Source organism: Schistocerca americana, chromosome 1 (genome assembly GCF_021461395.2).
Source record: "Schistocerca americana isolate TAMUIC-IGC-003095 chromosome 1, iqSchAmer2.1, whole genome shotgun sequence".
Lineage (NCBI taxonomy): Eukaryota > Metazoa > Arthropoda > Insecta > Orthoptera > Acrididae > Schistocerca > Schistocerca americana.
In genome coordinates, this window is record NC_060119.1 from 1,151,279,011 (window position 1) to 1,151,297,844 (window position 18,834).

General features: G+C 38.3%; 1 protein-coding gene across 3 annotated transcripts in view; it reads right to left on the reverse strand.

Annotated features, from left to right (window-relative positions):
- Positions 1–439: 439 nt before the first annotated feature.
- LOC124619429 (U4/U6 small nuclear ribonucleoprotein Prp4) overlaps positions 440–18,834 on the reverse strand; it is a 47,857-nt gene continuing 29,462 nt past the window's right edge. For all 3 annotated transcript variants that reach the window (XM_047145815.1, XM_047145807.1, XM_047145825.1), the window contains exons 8-10: positions 5,566–5,673; positions 5,051–5,219; positions 440–809 (exon numbers count right to left, since the gene is read on the reverse strand). In XM_047145815.1, the coding sequence (XP_047001771.1) occupies positions 666–809; positions 5,051–5,219; positions 5,566–5,673 (421 nt within the window). In that variant the 3' untranslated portion in view covers positions 440–665. The remainder of the gene's footprint in view (positions 810–5,050; positions 5,220–5,565; positions 5,674–18,834) is intronic.

An 18,834-nucleotide genomic window follows, 5' to 3' on the forward strand; every position in this document is an offset into this window, starting at 1 on the left:
CCTGATTTTGGTGCTCATATACAATAACAATTGGGCATACTAAAGTAGTTGGTTTCTCTTTAAAATTTATGAAACATCGCTGTGCAATTTGTTTCCATACTTGCTTTCAGTTACCATTTAACAAATGTAGCACTTACCTTGCTCAACACTTTTTTGGAGTTAATATTTCACGTAAAACACATTCCATTCTTTTTACTGATATGCCTAAAGCATAAATTATTTTGCAAGCATTTAATTGCTAATTTCTAACAACACATGGTGCGGTATCTCAATGATTTTGTATGTGATTACCACTAAGGAGTGTTATTCATATGGACCATACTGAAAAGAAGTGCCCTCATTATTAAATTCAGCCATTAAAAATGAAGCAACATGCTCACTACGAATCTTCATCAATTCTGTGTGAATTGCCACAAGTCACAAACTTTCCAAAACAACATTAAATTCCAGTTCTTATCTATTTGAATGAAACAAACACAGTTTGACTACTTTAAAGTGCCAGCAAGTACGCAGGTCAAAAAATATTTCATTTTACCATTTGTACAGAAGGAAACCAAACACACAAGTTTTCATAGCTTGGTTGTTAACATTCATAATACACATACGTTCTGGCACAGTACACTTATTTCATAAAATTGTTACACACAACTATACACATAGATGTACTACTCAGGAGCCCAGAGCTTAAATGTTCTGTCATAAGAACTTGTTGCTATATACTGTGAATCAGGTGAAATGTCCACACACATGACCTTTCCATCATGTCCAGACAATGTCCGCAGTGGTTGCCATGTCTTGTTAGACCACACCTGGAAGAAAGGTGAACATTACACGACTAGTCACAATTTAATATAGCCTTCATGAAGGAAAACAACAGTTATTCAATGTTGTTACAAAAAAGTACATACAAACTTGATGTAGTCTGACTGTATGTGACTGTAGACTTTCCCCATCATATATTGCTAGAGTTTCCATCTGGGTAGCTGCATTGAAATTCTGTGATATTTCTGATGAGATTGACACTCACTGAAACAATGTGGAGTTTAAATGCAGCCACCCAGATGGAAGTATGAAAAGATTTCATCTGCAGACACTACGTTCATTTCATGTGGAATATGTGTGAGGAAACTACACTACAATAATAATTTGCAGTCAGGTACCAGTGAGGTTTTGTTGGAAAAACCATTGCGACAATCACTTCCTGTGATTTAGGAAAGCTGTCAGAAACATGTTTTATGCTGAACTAGCATGCTGTACACCATTATTTATGTTCCATTTATATTTCATGTCATATTGTACAGAAATGTTTCATTTTAACAAATCTAATGATAACCAATGCGCTGACCATCACTTTCAGGAGGTGAAATGTGAACACTGTCAATACACACATAACAAAGTAAAAGTGATATACTACCCCGGCTTGAGGAACTAATCAGTTCCTTCCTCGGTGTAGAGAGAGGGATACATTCGGGGATGTTAAAAAAATGATGGGCAGATCAACGCAGGTCCAGGATGACAGAGACACAAAAATGAGCGGCGGCCATGTCAGTCTCTGAATCCACTAACAATTGCGTAATTTCTTTACTGACATTGGAATCTAACCTCCATCACCTACCCTTTATATTTGTTTTTAACTTTCTGAATAAAGTACTTCTGATCCTCATATTTTCGTCCAATTTTCTGTCAGTGACATAATTTTCATTATTCTATAAGGAGCAGTCAAATGAAAACCAAAAAACCTACCACAATGGGACTATGGAATGATTCCATTCAAAAATCATCAAAACACATGTTATGATCTTTATCCCACTGTAATCAGTTCCCGTTTCATAGAACTTGATTGGCTGCTGGCGGATCCACAACTGCATCCACTCTTGTGCTTAACTGAAACCAACATCCAAGCATGTCATTCTTCAAGTCGCCAAAGATGGGGATAGCACACAGTGAAAGATCTGGGCTGTATGGAGGATGCTGTACCGTTTTCCAACAAAATCACTGAAGTGTAGCGTTCTTCCAATTGGCAATGTGGGAGCTGGGCTTTATCATGCAACAGGACAATTCCATCTGACAGCATTCTGACAGTCTGAGGACAAATGGCAAAGCCAAAAGCAGCCATCTGCTTGTCGAGTTGCTCGAGCATGGAACTATAATCAACGCACAGCACTAGTTAGTGCCCGCCCCTCACACTGCCAATCAGATGAAGGCTCAAAGGCTACAGTCCAGAAATTTGGCTGGGAAACACAGTGTCATCTTCTGTACAGCTTGGATCCTGAACCATGTAATTTTCACATCTTTGGTGGCCTGTAGAAAGATAAGCATGGACATAAGATTTCAGTTGAACGAGGAGGTGCAAAAGTGGGTGCGGTTGTGTGCCTGTTAGTGGCTGACTGCTTTCTACGGAATAGGGAACTGACTGTCTTGACCCCCAGTGGGATAAATGTCTTACCATGTGCAGTGATTACTTTTGAATGGGACTATTCCATGGTCCCATTATGACAGATGTTTGATTTTCATTTGACTGCCCCTTACATTTACACCATTTTTAAAAAAGATTGGAAAGGCTGGTAGAAGCTGACCTCTGAGAAGATCAGTTGAACAGAATGAACACCGTAATGAGGAGGGGTTATAAGATGAAGGAAAACAACTCTGGAACACAGAAACATTTTAATATCTATTATAAATTTAAGTATTGCTTTATCATGTAGATAAGAAGAAATTCAATATTTTGCAACTGGGTATTTTATTTGTGTCTGCCAAACGTGTTTCACTTATTCATGCTAGGCGACACTGGTGATGTTTGATGATGTTTGGTTTGTAGGGCACTCAACTGCACGGTCATCAGCACCCGGGCATCATCGGTGGTATTCATTTTCACCACTGATGATACCTAGCATGAATTGGCAAAACATATTTGGTAAATACAAATAAACCATTCAGTTGTAAAAGACTGAATTTTTTCTTATCTGTATGGTATGAGTGTCACTGAAGTATCAACTGAGGAAAAATGTCTGCAAATATTAACAACATAAATTTAAATAATAGTATGCCTTTTCTGAAAGTATTTGTCTGGAATGTAGTCTTATATGAAAGTGGCACATGGACGATGACCAGTATAGACAAGGTGAGAATAGAAGCTTTGGAATCTTATGCTACACAAAACTGCTGAAGATTAACATGACAGATAGGATAATTAATGAAGCTGTACTAAACAGACTTAGAACAACAATAACTACTACCACTACTTTTAAAAGGATATTCTTAATGTTTGCATACAAGTATTTAACCATCCAAATCAGACAAGTTACCTCAATATAATTGTGCAATGCATCTTATGTTGCACTTACACTATGCAAGCCTCAACACAGTACACAATGAAGAGACAATTGGACCAAGATATCATTCCATTAACACATACAGCACAGGAAAGAGGAACAATGTGTGTCTTCTTTTGTTAGTATTTTTGCTTCAGAATAAATGTTTTGCAGTACTGCGTCTAGAATAGAAAACATGTGAGCAGTTTCCCAAATACTGGTTACGTATAACAAGTGAACCACAGACTAAGGACAGGAACCAGTGTTGTCTGAGAAACATGTTGAAGGGGGAGACTGTGAAGTTGTCTGTATTGATTAGATGAGATTCAATTTATTATCTCCTACAACTACTCAAGTATAGGGTCGGTCATTTTTTAAATCAGAAGTCGAAGTGTGAATACTTTTATTCATTGTTGATTTTAAAAGTTTTAATCAGCAAAGAATATAGGAATATAACATTTACTTCAAAAATCTGTTAAGTCCACATCACAAAGACTTTCATGCAAAATATGAAATTATTTTGTTAAGGAAAGTTTTGGTAATGCACAAAATCTAATAGAAAAAAAAAACAAATGACCCGATTAATCACAAGAGAAAATGAAGTAATATACATGCAATTAGTTAAAATTTGGCTTTGTCTGGTTCAGTTTTGGATCCTTTTCCATAGGATATTAGTTAAAAATACATAATATAATTTAGGAGTAAAGGAGACAACAAACTCACACACACACACACACACACACACACACACACTCTCTCTCTCTCTCTCTCTCTCTCTCTCTCTCTCTATGTACGCTGAAACCAGACAGTTGTCTTCCTTACTCCTACATTACTTACATTCTGCCAAAACTTTCCACGCCACAATTAAAAAATATGGTTTATAAAATTACATAAGCAAGTTTAGTCAACTTTAAAACTAAAGAACACGGTGGTTATAGCTTGGTACTGAGTGAAGATTTAATTTGAAACACAATGTGAATATAAAATGTGTTGGAAAAATGATGGATAGATTGAATGTTGCTAGTATCACTCTGATGTAAATGCCACATTCACTTACGTACTTCCCCTTTTCTCCATCCTTTTCCCTCCTTTGCAATTTTTATTGTTGTGTATTTTTCTCCAACTTAATTTTTCTATTCCAGTGTCTGTTTCTGTTTCTGGTATAAGAGCATGTAATCAACTGTCATAAACCGTATGTGTGGAAAGCAAGTAATATTTATGATTTATATACTCTCGCATTCTATGCAGCACTTTTCAGAATAAGAGACTAAATAATCTGGAATTACTTGAAATCCAGAATAGTGAAGAAACTTATTTTTTCAGTGAAGATACTGGGAGGTTTTGATACAAATGATATAGTCTGGTACCCTTCTGAGTTCATCATTGGCTGACCAAAGAAATCAATAGAAATTTCAAATGGTATCTCAAGCTTCCCACATTTTTTAATTATTCTGTGATTAAACTTATTTTTAAGTTAAGCTCATGTTACTGATAGAATTTTCACTTACCACTCAGAAGAATTAAAAAAGAAGAGCAATCCTAAGTGCATTAGAAAGAACAAAAATTACCCAGCATTACACAAGAAGCAGTTACTACTTTTTAAGAATGCCCTGAGGATATAAGATACCTCTCTAGTTTTGTGTTGCTCCGCCAAAACTGTCATCTCTCTCTATATGTAACAAGTAAGAAGATGCCAAATTTTACACTTATAGCTACAATTTTATTCAAGGTTTTATTACCTTCGACGAATTGTCATATGAAGAAGTGATCAAAAAATTGCCACTGCCCTTTTGGTATTTAACTTCTGAAATAAGATTCATATGTGCTGGAATCGTATAAAGACAGTGACGCCGGCGCAAATCCCATATTTTACAAGTATTATCTTCACTTCCAGTGGCTATGTGGTAGCTGAGAAGGAAAAAAAAAGTGTTAACAGAATCTTCCGTTGGTTCTTGGTAGAACAACATTGTAATAAATGAAAAGCACCTGTTTGCTTTTGTTCCACAATATTACAATTTTTATTTAACCGGTTTTCGGTTTACAAGGCAATCTTCAGACAAGATGGCCTTGTAAGCCTAAAACCGGTTTAAAGAGGGAAGAAGAAGAAGTAATATTGTAAAACAAAAGCAAACTGGCACTTTTCATTTATTGAAAAAAGTGTTTTTGATAAAATGTTTAATGTGTTACAAAATAATTACCAGTTTTAAAGGAAAGTTATTTAATAGTATAAATGAACAGTTATCAATTTTCTCACCCATTTGGAGAAAAGTCAATTCCATAAATTGACTTCAGATGGCCCTCCATAAACATTATACACCTCCCAGTGCGTAGATCCCAAATTCGACCAAATGCGTCAAGTCCACTGAAAAGTATGATTCATGAAACATCTATTAATAATTAAATACTATACATGTCAAAATGCATTTGTTGTATTACTGTGGCATTAACAACACGTAACAACCACCAAAGTAAATTACTTACTTGAATTACGACATAAATATGGTATTAATTACCTACATGAAAAGTTGCGACTAATGAAAATATTCGTCAGACTAGGCTTCAAACCTGGATCACCTTGACCATCAGACAATCCGAGAATGCTTCCAAACCAGACTCTCACTTTCCCTGTCACTGATATTTTCACCAATGATTTTCGAACATTACAGTTGGAGATATTCCCATGAGGTACGCGGGATAACACCACTGGGGAAACAATTTTAGTGGAGGCTACTGGATACCAGAATTCAATAGTATCTGTGATATTATAAAGAAAGATACATTGGCTTTAAGAGAAAAAAATTACTGCAATGATATAGAGGTATCCAAATAATTACACACACACACACACACACACACATACACACACTCTCTCTCTCTCTCTCTCTCTCTCTCTCTCTCTCTCTCAAAACATCTGAAATAACACGAGTTTCCTATGACTTAGCCAAACATTGGTGTATAAGCACAGTTTTGCGGCAGATTTACACCACTACTGTAGCCACTGCACTACAGAAGAAGATAATGAACTTCAAGTAGAGGTAGATGTAGAAGTTCTGCTGTACAAATAGAGAAAATAAATAACTACAGAGCACTCACATGTATTCTGCAAAAGTAAACTGACTGAGTGACGGGTAATGTTTCTGAGACCATTAGAGCATTGCATGTGACTGCATAGGAGCAATTCAATCAAACAAACAAAGTATCTGCTGTTTATCCTCATTTTTACTGTAGTTACACAAATTCAGTTTTTGTGCTAGCCACCAGATATCTCAATCTACGTGGTTACTCTGCAGCTCACAATGAAGTGGCTGGCAGAGGGTTTATTGAACCACATTCAAGCTGTCTCTCCACCATTCCAACCTCAAACAGCACACAAAAAAAACAAACACTTATTTTTTTCTGTGCAAGCTATGATTCCTATTATTTTATTATGATGATAAGCTGCCTTTCTTTGGACTTTTTTTATGTCCTCCATCAGTCCTATCTGATGTGGATTCCACACTGTGCAGCAATACCACAAAAGAGGATGGACAAGTGTAGTGTAGACAGACTCTTCAGTAGACCTCTTGCATTATTTCTTTTGGTACTCATGTGGATAACTTCACACTTTTCATGATTTAGAGCAACTGACATTTTCGCACCCTACCAACATCTTTTCTAAATCATTTTGCAGTTGATTTTGATCTTCCGATGTCTTTACAAGATGGTAAATGATAGCATCATCTGCAAACAGTCTAACAGGGCTGCTCAGATTGCCCCCTAAATCATTTATATAGATCAAGAACAGCAGAGCGTCTCCAACACTTCCTTAAGGAACACCAGATATTTGGCTGGGATGGCACATCAATAGGAGGATCTGAAGCCACTGGTGACATCGTGTGTGGTAGCTGTCATTTTGGCTAACTTGCAACTGAAATAGTGAGTATGCCATCTGCTGACAAATGCAAAGATATAGCAGTGTAATCGACATTTGTAGGTAACTGGTGCATGTGTGTGTGTGTGTGTGTGGGGGGGGGGTGGGGAGGGAGGGGGGGGGGGGGAGAGAGAGAGAGAGAGAGAGAGAGAGCTGTCAAGCTACTGGCTCATTATCTGTCACACGATTGTCACAGCAGGCATCCACTATTAGATCACCATCTACAAGTTTACAAGTTTCTCTGGATCAACGTCTCTTATGATGTAAAGTTTGATGGAGACTGGCCTCTCGAAGTCCAAATAAGTCACCTGCATGTCATGGGGTAAATGACCACAGCAGTTGTCGTCTGTTTCTTCTGGGCACGTATTATGCGCAGCTGTGTGTTCGCGCAGAATCCACACTGGTTTTGAGGTGGTTTAATGAGGCCATTGTTGCTTTTACATTGAGCGAAATTTCAAATGTGTGGAGTGTGTGTCGCGCAGGTCAGCGTCCCGGCTGGAGGCAGCGACCTCACTATTGTGTGCTTTCAACATGAGTCGGAGCTGTTTGGCATACGTGGTATTTTATGAGATCTAGTGCTGCATGGAGTGATACTGTCTGCAGTGCTGATGCACTGTCTATGCTGTAGCACAGTGAACATTCTGTCCACCAGGCACTGCTCTGCCTCACGAGCTATCATGGAGTTGTAACTGCTGCGGAAGCTTGACAGTTGATAAGAGTCCATAATGCAGTATCTGGCATGATGTTCAAATGGAATAGCATCTGTAGCCAGTGCCACAGCTGTCATGGAATCGTGTCGGCAAACACAGACTACCAATTTCCATTGTCATTCTGGGGTGCATGACAAGTGCTGGAACAAGGTGGATTTTACCACTTCATATTTGTTTCATTCGGGTGATGTGAGGATGACATCGCAGATAATACCAGCATGCACCACTAAGTGAGAAATTAATGTCACAAATTAAGAGTTATTCAAAATTTCTAATAAGCTAAACACACACTGCAACAAAGCAAGCCAAAGTGCCGACTGTTCTGGCTGGACGAGCGGCAGCTTGGGTTGTGTGGCGAGTCTCTGAAGTATGGATATGGTTGCACTGGTGCTATTGTGCAAAATGGTATAACCGACAAACTACTGTGGCTGCATATCTGATAATCATGTCCAGGTAATGTGTGGCCTGTTGCACTCCACCATACATGGTGACATGATGGTCGCATTTCCCAATAGCATTCGCAATGCGGTTGGCAAGAGGGTCATGTTACTATTCATATTTAGTCCAGCTTGTCCTGCTGAGTCATGAACTGATGCACTTGATGCCAAACCTTGTACAAAAGTCCAATGGTAGACTGTCCTACAGCAGCCTTTGTCGTGACATGCTGGAACATGTGCTGTTTTGAGAAGCAACAACTGCAGCCTTATCTAGTTGATATTCAAGCACTGGTTGGCAGTTATTATGCTGATGATGCACATAACTTGCTCTGATCCTTGAGGTGCAGTCCTCGAGAGGCTGATGATGTTGAGTAACTGATGCAAGATGCCTGCACAGTTACTGCGTATTATCACAATATGGAACAAAATGTCAGCCAGCCACATTACATATTTGTCACAGGCCACCAATGTGGTAGATTTCCCTATCAATTGCAAGGGTTGTACCAATAACTGAGATGACAAACTGATATGATGCTACTACTTTATTGCTTATAATCCAATATACGAGGCATTAACATGGTACACGATTCAGCATCGAACTCACCCCCTTAGAAGTCCACACATATATTGCACTTAGCCATATGTGTTATCTAGTACGAGACAATACTCATGCTGGTATCCCCACACGATTTTTCAGTTTGCTCTTATAGGTTACAGATTTAAAACTGTCCATTGAAGTTTTTATTCAAAATGGAAAGGAACTTACAGATCAGTGTCTAGTTTATTATTTGTAAGCCAAACAGCTTTCTCTCTTGTGGGAAACTGGTTGAATGCTTGCAGTTTTTCTTGTGGTTCCTCTGTTTTCAAAACATAGCAATGCGATGATGATGATGATGATGATGATGATGATGATTGGTTTGTGGAGCACTCAACTGCGCCATCATCAACGCCTGTACAAAGTCCCAATTTTTTCACAGTCCAATCTAGCCACTGTTACGAATAATGAGGACGATGATGAAATGATGAGGACAACACAGACACCCAGTCCCTGGGCAGAGAAAATCCCCAATCCGGCCAGGAATTAAACCTGGGGCCCTGTGATCCAGAGGTGACACAGCACTCTAACTGCCACTTTCTCTGTCTAGAGTGTTATCCATTTTTGTAGGTGTTGGCAACTTTCTAAGCTTCTGCTTTTGATTTTTTTTCTCTCATTTGTTGGGCAGTACATGTGTTGTAGTTTTGTGTGAGCATGTGTACTATTATTGTCTATTCTTATATTTATTTATTTTATTTTTTATTTATATATGTAGGATAAGTAAATGAAATGAAAACTGAATAAAAGCCAGTGCTTGATTTGTGACAGTACACACCAGTATGTTGTACCAGTACCTCCAACAAAAAGAAATGAGAGCCACAGATTTTGAGGTGTGATACGATAAATTTTTTTCTGTGGCTGAAGTGATGTAAGACAAATGTTGTATTTAACAATATAAGGAAAAGGATAGATTGCTACTCACCATAAAGATGACATGGTGAGTTGCAAACAGGCACAACAAAAAGACTATTACAAATTATAGCTTTCAGCCAAAGCCTTCTTTAGCAAAGAAAACACAGACACATTCACACAGGCAAGCATGCGTCACGCACACATCCCTGTCATCTCTGGCAGCTCAAACCAGAACGGCAAACGGTCCGAGCTGCTGTAAAAGGCAGTTACATGTTATGAAGTGAGCCTGCTAGTGTGAATGAATTTCTGTGTGTGTGTGTGTGTGTGTGTGCGTGTGTGTGTGTGTGTGTGTGTGTTTCCTTTTCTGAAGAGGGCTTTAGCTGAAAGCTAATCCATAACTGGATTTTCACTGTGCCTGTCTGTGACTCAACAATTCATCTTTATGGTGAGTAGCAACCTATCACTTTTCTTACCTTATTGATATTTCAGCCTAGGCTTTCCATTTTTTCAATGCTGTATATGACTTCTAAAATGCCCAGAAAACACAAAACCATGTTTAAGAGGTCTAAATATCAAAAAATTTCCCCGGGAGGTCGCATGTCTTTTTGCAAACCAAGTACTGATGCAACTATTAATAAAAAATTAAAAATAAGAACAAACAATAAAAATAAAGAGAGTGCACACACGCATACGCACAGAACTTACATCACCACACACAAAGTCAAACAACAACCAACTGAAAGCAAAAACGGTGAAAGTTGGCAACACTTACAAAAAAAACAAATGACACTCTAGACACAGAAAGTGGCAGCTACAGTGCTAATTTTGGAAAACACAGCAACCACAAGAAAAACTGCAAGCTTTCCAGTTTTCCACATCCGAGAAAGCTGTCTGGCTTACAAACAATGCTTTACATCCTGATGTGTAAGTGTATGAAATTTGTTATAAAAACTTCCATGAACTGTTTTAAGTCTATAAGCTACATGTGCAAATGGAAAAAATCATGTAACATTTCAGGACAGCCTCTGAATACGCCTCGTAAAAATGACGTAACACATCTGGATGCACAAGTAAAATAAAAAAAATTAATGTGCAAAACACAGTTTGAAAGAAAACTACTGATTTCTCTAGAGCTACTACAAACATGGGCACCACAAGAAACTTGTATCAAGAACTGTGTAAGTTTTAGTCTTTGTGGATGTTCCACCAATATTGCCATTGTTTGTGCCAACTGTGAAAATAAGACCTGTTTTTGGACCTCTGAAAAGTGCAGAATAACATTTTTGAGAGTGATCAGGCTTCTATATGTACTGTCAGCAATCAGTAAATAGCATATTGCTGCTCAAACATTTTGTATAACATTGGATCTTTCAATGTCACCTGCTAAAACAGACAAATACACTGAAGCGATAGGAGACACTGTTTAGCCCGTAGCATATTTATCTCTAAAAGTTGCTGCCAGTGAAACCAAATATATCAATGAAGGAAAACCACCTGCGGAAATTTTTAAAATATTAGAGAAGGAATGGGGAGTATTTTATACCAAGTTCCTTGGGGACGGTGGCTCCAAGGCTTACAAAAGTGAGATACGATCTATGTCATACATCAATAGGACAATAACTAAACAAGAATGTGTCGGTCATGTTCAAAAAAGAATGGGCACCCGTCTACGGAAATTGAAGCAGAATCTTTCTTTTACTGGATTAATAATTATGCTTGCATCATCAGCAAACAGTGTCAGTTCAACATCTTGTTTCACATAAGGGAGGTCATTCACTGGAGGGGACCCATGATCAAACCTTGCGGAACACCTAATGTAATTTCACCCGAGTTAGATGAAGTGGCAAACTGCTTTGAATCACTTGAAGCATATAAAGAGACTTTTTGCTTCCTGTTCTGTAGATATGACTTAAAACACTCATATGCTGTTCCATTTATACCATAGAATTGTAATTTCTCTAACATAATGTCATGGTTCACACAATCAAATGCTTTCAATAAGTCACAGAATATTCTTACTGGTGACATTTTACTATTTAAAGACTCTATTATGTGGACAGTGAAATTGTATATTGCTGTCTCAGTGGAACAGCATTTATGAAATCCGAACTTGATTTACTAAGTATCCCATTACTGTTGAGATGGCTAAACACTCTTGAGTACATTACTTTCTCAAATTTTTGAAAATGCTGTAAGCAAGGATACTGGCCAGTAATTATTGACATCTGTGGTTTCCCCCTTTTTGTAGAGAGGCCTGACAATGGCATATTTTAACCTGTCTGGAAAAATATCCTGAGTCAGTGATGCATTACATATGTGACTCAAAACATCAGCTGTAATTGCTCCACATTGTTTTAATAACTTGTTAGAGATGTCATCTACTCCAACAGAACACTTATTTTTCAAAGATTTAATAATTTTTCTTATTTCACAAGAGGTTGTTAGATGAAACTTAATCTCACTAAAATTTTTCAAAACTGACTCTTCCATGTACTGCCTGGCTTTTTTTTTTTTTTTAAACTATTCTCACCAATTTTTTCTCCTACACTTAAGAAGTGATTGTTAAATACATTGGCTACCTGTGTACTGTTGGTTAGGATGGTCTCATTCTCTTTAACAGTAATACTACCTACCCCATCCCCCCCATGAACCATGGACCTTGCCATTGGTGGGGAGGCTTGCGTGCCTCAGCGATACAGATAGCCGTACCGTAGGTGCAACCACAACGGAGGGGTATCTGTTGAGAGGCCAGACAAACGTGTGGTTCCTGAAGAGGGGCAGCAGCCTTTTCAGTAGTTGCAAGGGCAACAGTCTGGATGATTGACTGATCTGGCCTTGTAACAATAACCAAAACGGCCTTGCTGTGCTGGTACTGCGAACGGCTGAAAGCAAGGGGAAACTACAGCCGTAATTTTTCCCGAGGGCATGCAGCTTTACTGTATGATTGAATGATGATGGCGTCCTCTTGGGTAAAATATTCAGGAGGTAAAATAGTCCACCATTCGGATCTCCGGGTGGGGACTACTCAAGAGGATGTCGTTATCAGGAGAAAGAAAACTGGCATTCTACGGATCGGAGTGTGGAATGTCAGATCCCTTAATCGGGCAGGTAGGTTAGAAAATTTAAAAAGGGAAATGGATAGGTTAAAGTTAGATATAGTGGGAATTAGTGAAGTTCGGTGGCAGGAGGAACAAGACTTCTGCTCAGGTGACTACAGGGTTATAAACACAAAATCTAATAGGGGTAATGCAGGAGTAGGTTTAATAATGAATAGCAAAATAGGTATGCGGGTAAGCTACTACAAACAGCATACTGAACGCATTATTGTGGCCAAGATAGATACGAAGCCCACACCTACTACAGTAGTACAAATTTACATGCCAACTAGCTCTGCAGATGATGAAGAAATTGAAGAAATGTATGATGAAATAAAAGAAATTAATCAGATAGTGAAGGGAGACGCAAATTTAATAGTCATGGGTGACTGGAATTCGAGTGTAGGAAAAGGGAGAGAAGGAAACCTAGTAGGTGAATATGGATTGGGGCTAAGAAATGAAAGAGGAAGCCGCCTGGTAGAATTTTGCACAGAGCACAACATAATCATAGCTAACACTTGGTTTAAGAATCATGAAAGAAGATTGTATTCATGGAAGAACCCTGGAGATACTAAAAGGTATCAGATAGATTATATAATGGTAAGACAGAGATTTAGGAACCAGGTTTTAAATTGTAAGACATTCCCAGGGGCAGATGTGGCCTCTGACCACAATCTATTGGTTATGACCTGTAGATTAAAACCGAAGAAACTGCAAAAAGGTGGGAATTTAAGGAGATGGGACCTGGATAAACTGAAAGAACCAGAGATTGTACAGAGTTTCAGGGAGAGCATAAGGGAACAATGGACAGGAATGGGGGAAAGAAATACAGTAGAAGAAGAATGGGTAGCTTTGAGGGATGAAGTAGTGAAGGCAGCAGAGGATCAAGTAGGTAAAAAGACGAGCGATAGTAGAAATCCTTGGGTAACAGAAGAAATATTGAATTTAATTGATGAAAGGAGAAAATATAAAAATGCAGTAAATGAAGCAGGCAAAAAGGAATACAAACGTCTCAAAAATGAGATCGACAGGAAGTGCAAATTGGCTAAGCAGGGATGGCTAGAGGACAAATGTAAGGATGTAGAGGCTTATCTCACTAGGGGTAAGATAGATACTGCCTACAGGAAAATTAAAGAGACCTTTGGAGACAAGAGAACCACTTGTATGAGCATCAAGAGCTCAGATGGAAACCCAGTTCTAAGCAAAGAAGGGAAAGCAGAAAGGTGGAAGGAGTATATAGAGGGTCTACACAAGGGCGATGTACTTGAGGACAATATTATGGAAATGGAAGAGGACGTAGATGAAGATGAAATGGGAGATACGATACTGCGTGAAGAGTTTGACAGAGCACTGAAAGACCTGAGTCGAAACAACGCCCCCGGAGTAGACAACATTCCATTGGAACTTCTGACGGCCCTGGGAGAGCCAGTCCTGACAAAACTCTACCATCTGGTGAGCAAGATGTATGAAACAGGCGAAATACCCTCAGATTTCAAGAAGAATATAATAATTCCAATCCCAAAGAAAGCAGGTGTTGACAGATGTGAAAATTACCAAACTATCAGTTTAATAAGTCACAGCTGCAAAATACTAACACAAATACTTTACAGACGAATGGAAAAACTAGTAGAAGCCAACCTCGGGGAAGATCAGTTTGGATTCCGTAGAAATGTTGGAACACGTGAGGCAATACTGACCCTACGACTTATCTTAGAAGAAAGATTAAGGAAAGGCAAACCTACGTTTCTAGCATTTGTAGACTTAGAGAAAGCTTTTGACAATGTTGACTGGAATACTCTCTTTCAAATTCTAAAGGTGGCAGGGGTAAAATACAGGGAGCGAAAGGCTATTTACAATTTGTACAGAAACCAGATGGCAGTTATAAGAGTCGAGGGGTATGAATGGGAAGCAGTGGTTGGGAAGGGAGTGAGACAGGGTTGTAGCCTTTCCCCGATGTTGTTCAATCTGTATATTGAGAAAGCAGTAAAGGAAACAAAAGAAAATTTCGGAGTAGGTATTAAAATCCATGGAGAAGAAATAAAAACTTTGAGGTTCGCCGATGACATTGTAATTCTGTCAGAGACAGCAAAGGACTTGGAAGAGCAGTTGAACGAAATGGACAGTGTCTTGAAAGGAGGATATAAGATGAACATCAACAAAAGCAAAACGAGGATAATGGAATGTAGTCGAATTAAGTCGGGTGATGCTGAGGGAATTAGATTAGGAAATGAGACACTTAAAGTAGTAAAGGAGTTTTGCTATTTGGGGAGCAAAATAACTGATGATGGTCGAAGTAGAGAGGATATAAAATGTAGACTGGCAATGGCAAGGAAAGCGTTTCTGAAGAAGAGAAATTTGTTAACATTGAGTATTGATTCAAGTGTCAGGAAGTCGTTTCTGAAAGTATTTGTATGGAGTGTAGCCATGTATGGAAGTGAAACGTGGACGATAAATAGTTTGGACAAGAAGAGAATAGAAGCTTTCGAAATGTGGTGCTACAGAAGAATGCTAAAGATTAGATGGGTAGATCACATAACTAATGAGGAAGTATTGATTAGGATTGGGGAGAAGAGAAGTTTGTGGCACAACTTGACAGAAGAAGGGATTGGTTGGTAGGACATGTTCTGAGGCATCAAGGGATCACCAATTTGGTACTGGAGGGCAGCGTGGAGGGTAAAAATCGTAGAGGGAGACCAAGAGGTGAATACACTAAGCAGATTCAGAAGGATGTAGGTTGCAGTAGGTACTGGGAGATGAAGAAGCTTGCACAGGATAGAGTAGCATGGAGAGCTGCATCAAAACAGTCTCAGGACTGAAGACCACAACAACAACCTACCCCATGGTTACTTTTCCTGTCTCCCTTCTAACAACATTTGATTTGATTTTATTGCTGGAGTTATTAATTTCTTCTCTGTCATGGAGTTATTAATTTCTTCTCTGTCATACATATTTCTTGATTTCCTTACAACTTTTCTCAGTATGTTACAATAATTTTTATAGTGTAAAACTGCTTCTGCATCTTTACTAGTTCTTGCTGTCTCATACAGTTTTCTTTTTCTTTCTGAAAACACTTTAATACCTGTAGTAATCCAAGGTTTCTTTGAAAAGTTTGTGGTGTTACATTTAGTAATTTTCTTTGGAAAACAATGTTCAAAAAGGGATATAAATTTATCAAGAAATATGCTGCATTTATCATTAGCATTTGGCTCATTATATACATCTTCCCAGTTTACATTTCCTAAACTTTCTCTGAAGTGATCTATAGATACCAGGTTGAGCACCCTCACACTTTTACTTAATGGTTTCTGAAGTGTACACCCTGTTATGTTTTGTAAGTTAATCAGTTGTGCATCATGGTCAGATAATCCATTTACCACAGGGAAAGCATGTGTTTGTTCTACACCCTCTTGCTGTACAAATACATTATCTATTAGATTACTCCTGTCCTGAGCTATACATGCAGGGAAATTGATCACTGATTATAAGTTATATGTTGTTAACAACACTTCTAGTTCACTTTTCCTACCAGAATTATTTAGAAAGTTAACACTGAAATCACCACAGATTAATAACTATTTCTTTTTGTCTGACAAACAGCATAATAGGGAGTCAAACTTTTTTTTTATGAATATATCCCAATCTCCTAGTGGAGACCTGTACACTGTTGCTAATATCAATACAACATTATCTAGCTGAAGTTCACATGCACATACCTCAAAATGCTGATCAACACAAAATTTGCTTACTTCAACAGTTCTGTATTTATACCCTTGTTTTATGAAAATGGCGACTCCTCCTTCATCCATACTAGATCTACAAGTGTAAGATGCTAAATTGTACCCATTTATACTAACATTTTCCATCCCCACAGTTACATGGTGCTCAGACAGACAAAGTATGTCAATCTCATTCTTATTTTTGAGATCATATAAACACATTATCAGTTCATCTACTTTATTTTTTATTCCCCTGATATTTTGACGAAGTAAGTTGATACTGCCCTTAGCTTTATCTCTATTTGCTGTGCATGAAGTTTCTTTTCTTCTATTTTCCTTGGTTGTTGTATCTCTGGAATTTGTCTTTAACCTAAAAAACCTGTCTACCTGGTCCCAATAGCCACAGGGATCACCCCTTGTGTGACTGTGGCCCCCCTTACAGTATCTGCTAATAGAGAAGCTAACTTATCTTTCCCCTTCCTATTAAGGTGCAGGCCATGTGTAGTGTACCCCCACCTACCTATAGCATCAACTGGAACTACACTCATGTGAGACTGCCGGTGTCTGGAGCATACCATTCAGCTCAGTGTTAACACACCTTACAGCAGTGTTTACCCAGGGCTGATCATGGCGCTGAAAGACCTCCACAAACCCCACATTTGTGTGCCCAGTTCCTGCTCCTATTTTATCCAGGTCACTCCTAATACTATATCTTGGATTCATAGCCAGGCTGTATCCTGCTCCCCCAACTATAATTACCTGATATTCCTTCTCAAAGTCCTTGCATAGCTGACCTAAGTTTTCTGTCACCTGGCTAAGGCTAGCACTTGGTTTCACAAAACTTGTGACCTGGTACTCTTTCCCTAACTTCTCGTGAAGCTGTTCGCCCACACCCCTCCCATGACTGCTACCTATAAGCAGAATTTTTCTTTTCCTATTCTGGTTTGATCCCGACCTGTCTTTTTTTCTTTAAGCTAGTATTCTGCTTCAACCTACATTCAACTACATCTGAATGAGGCCCTTCCTCCACTACTTCAGATAGCTAGCCAAACTGATTTGCTAACTGAATTTCAGAAGTTTTATCAATTGTTTCCCTTTTTCACCATTTGCTTGCTACCTTTTCCCAGCACCCAGAATCCTTTTCCTCCCTTGGCTCACATAATTCCAAATTCACGAATTCTAATTCAGCCTTAAGGGCACAAATCTTTGCCTCCTGTTCCATGATTTTTCTGCCCTTTCTACATAACCTACAATGCCATGTTTGGAAGAGCCTCATTATCTACCCTCGTTTCCTCTTCACTGCACTCGCCCAATGAAACCACAACCTACAGTCTATACAGAACACCCCGTCTTTCAAATTTCTACGGCAACCACCACACTTGTCACACATGGTTTGATAGTAAAAAGTAACACAAAATCAGAAAATAACTTCAATAACACAATAGTTTTTTAACGTGTACTAATATGTAACTAAACACTAATGTAAACGAACTTATAAACTTGCTTCAGAAACTTTTAATTAACGACACAAATTGTGGATGAGAGACACGAATTAATTTAATTTGAAGTGCTAACTCTAGTCAAAAACAAATATCTACACTCGTACGAAATTTACACCTAAGTATGTAAACAAACTCACGACTGCCGGCCTTTACGAAATACTTCCTTTTCGATGTAATTACGATTAGAAAAGCGAAACCTTCAATAGATAGATTAGATAAGAAGTAAAAGCACTAGTCTAAAATGTAATATTAACTAAATTAGCTCTTATTTCAATATTAATCGCTTAACTTAGTGAGAGCTACACACACGCGAGTCCGCCTGGCTGATGTTACATAATAGCTACTTTATGGGTTTATACTTATATTTCATCCAAGTATAGAAATTATAAAAATAATACGATGCCATATGGTCAATGGATTAAGCAAATTATTTCACTGCTTACACAGTGTTCTAATATTAATTTCATTGGTACTGAAAATGAAGATCTACAAGAATGATATAAGTGACACCCTGCTCTTTAACAACCACTACTACCTTCCAAGAAGGAACTGCAGGTTAGTTTCAAAGAAATGCACTATAACCCCACTTTTACGTTACTGGAATTTACGTTTTCCCGATGTTTATGACATTGTTCATTGGTCTCGTCAAATTTCTTATGCTCACAATGTTAATTTGCACCCGATTTTGCGTCAGCATATTTATGAT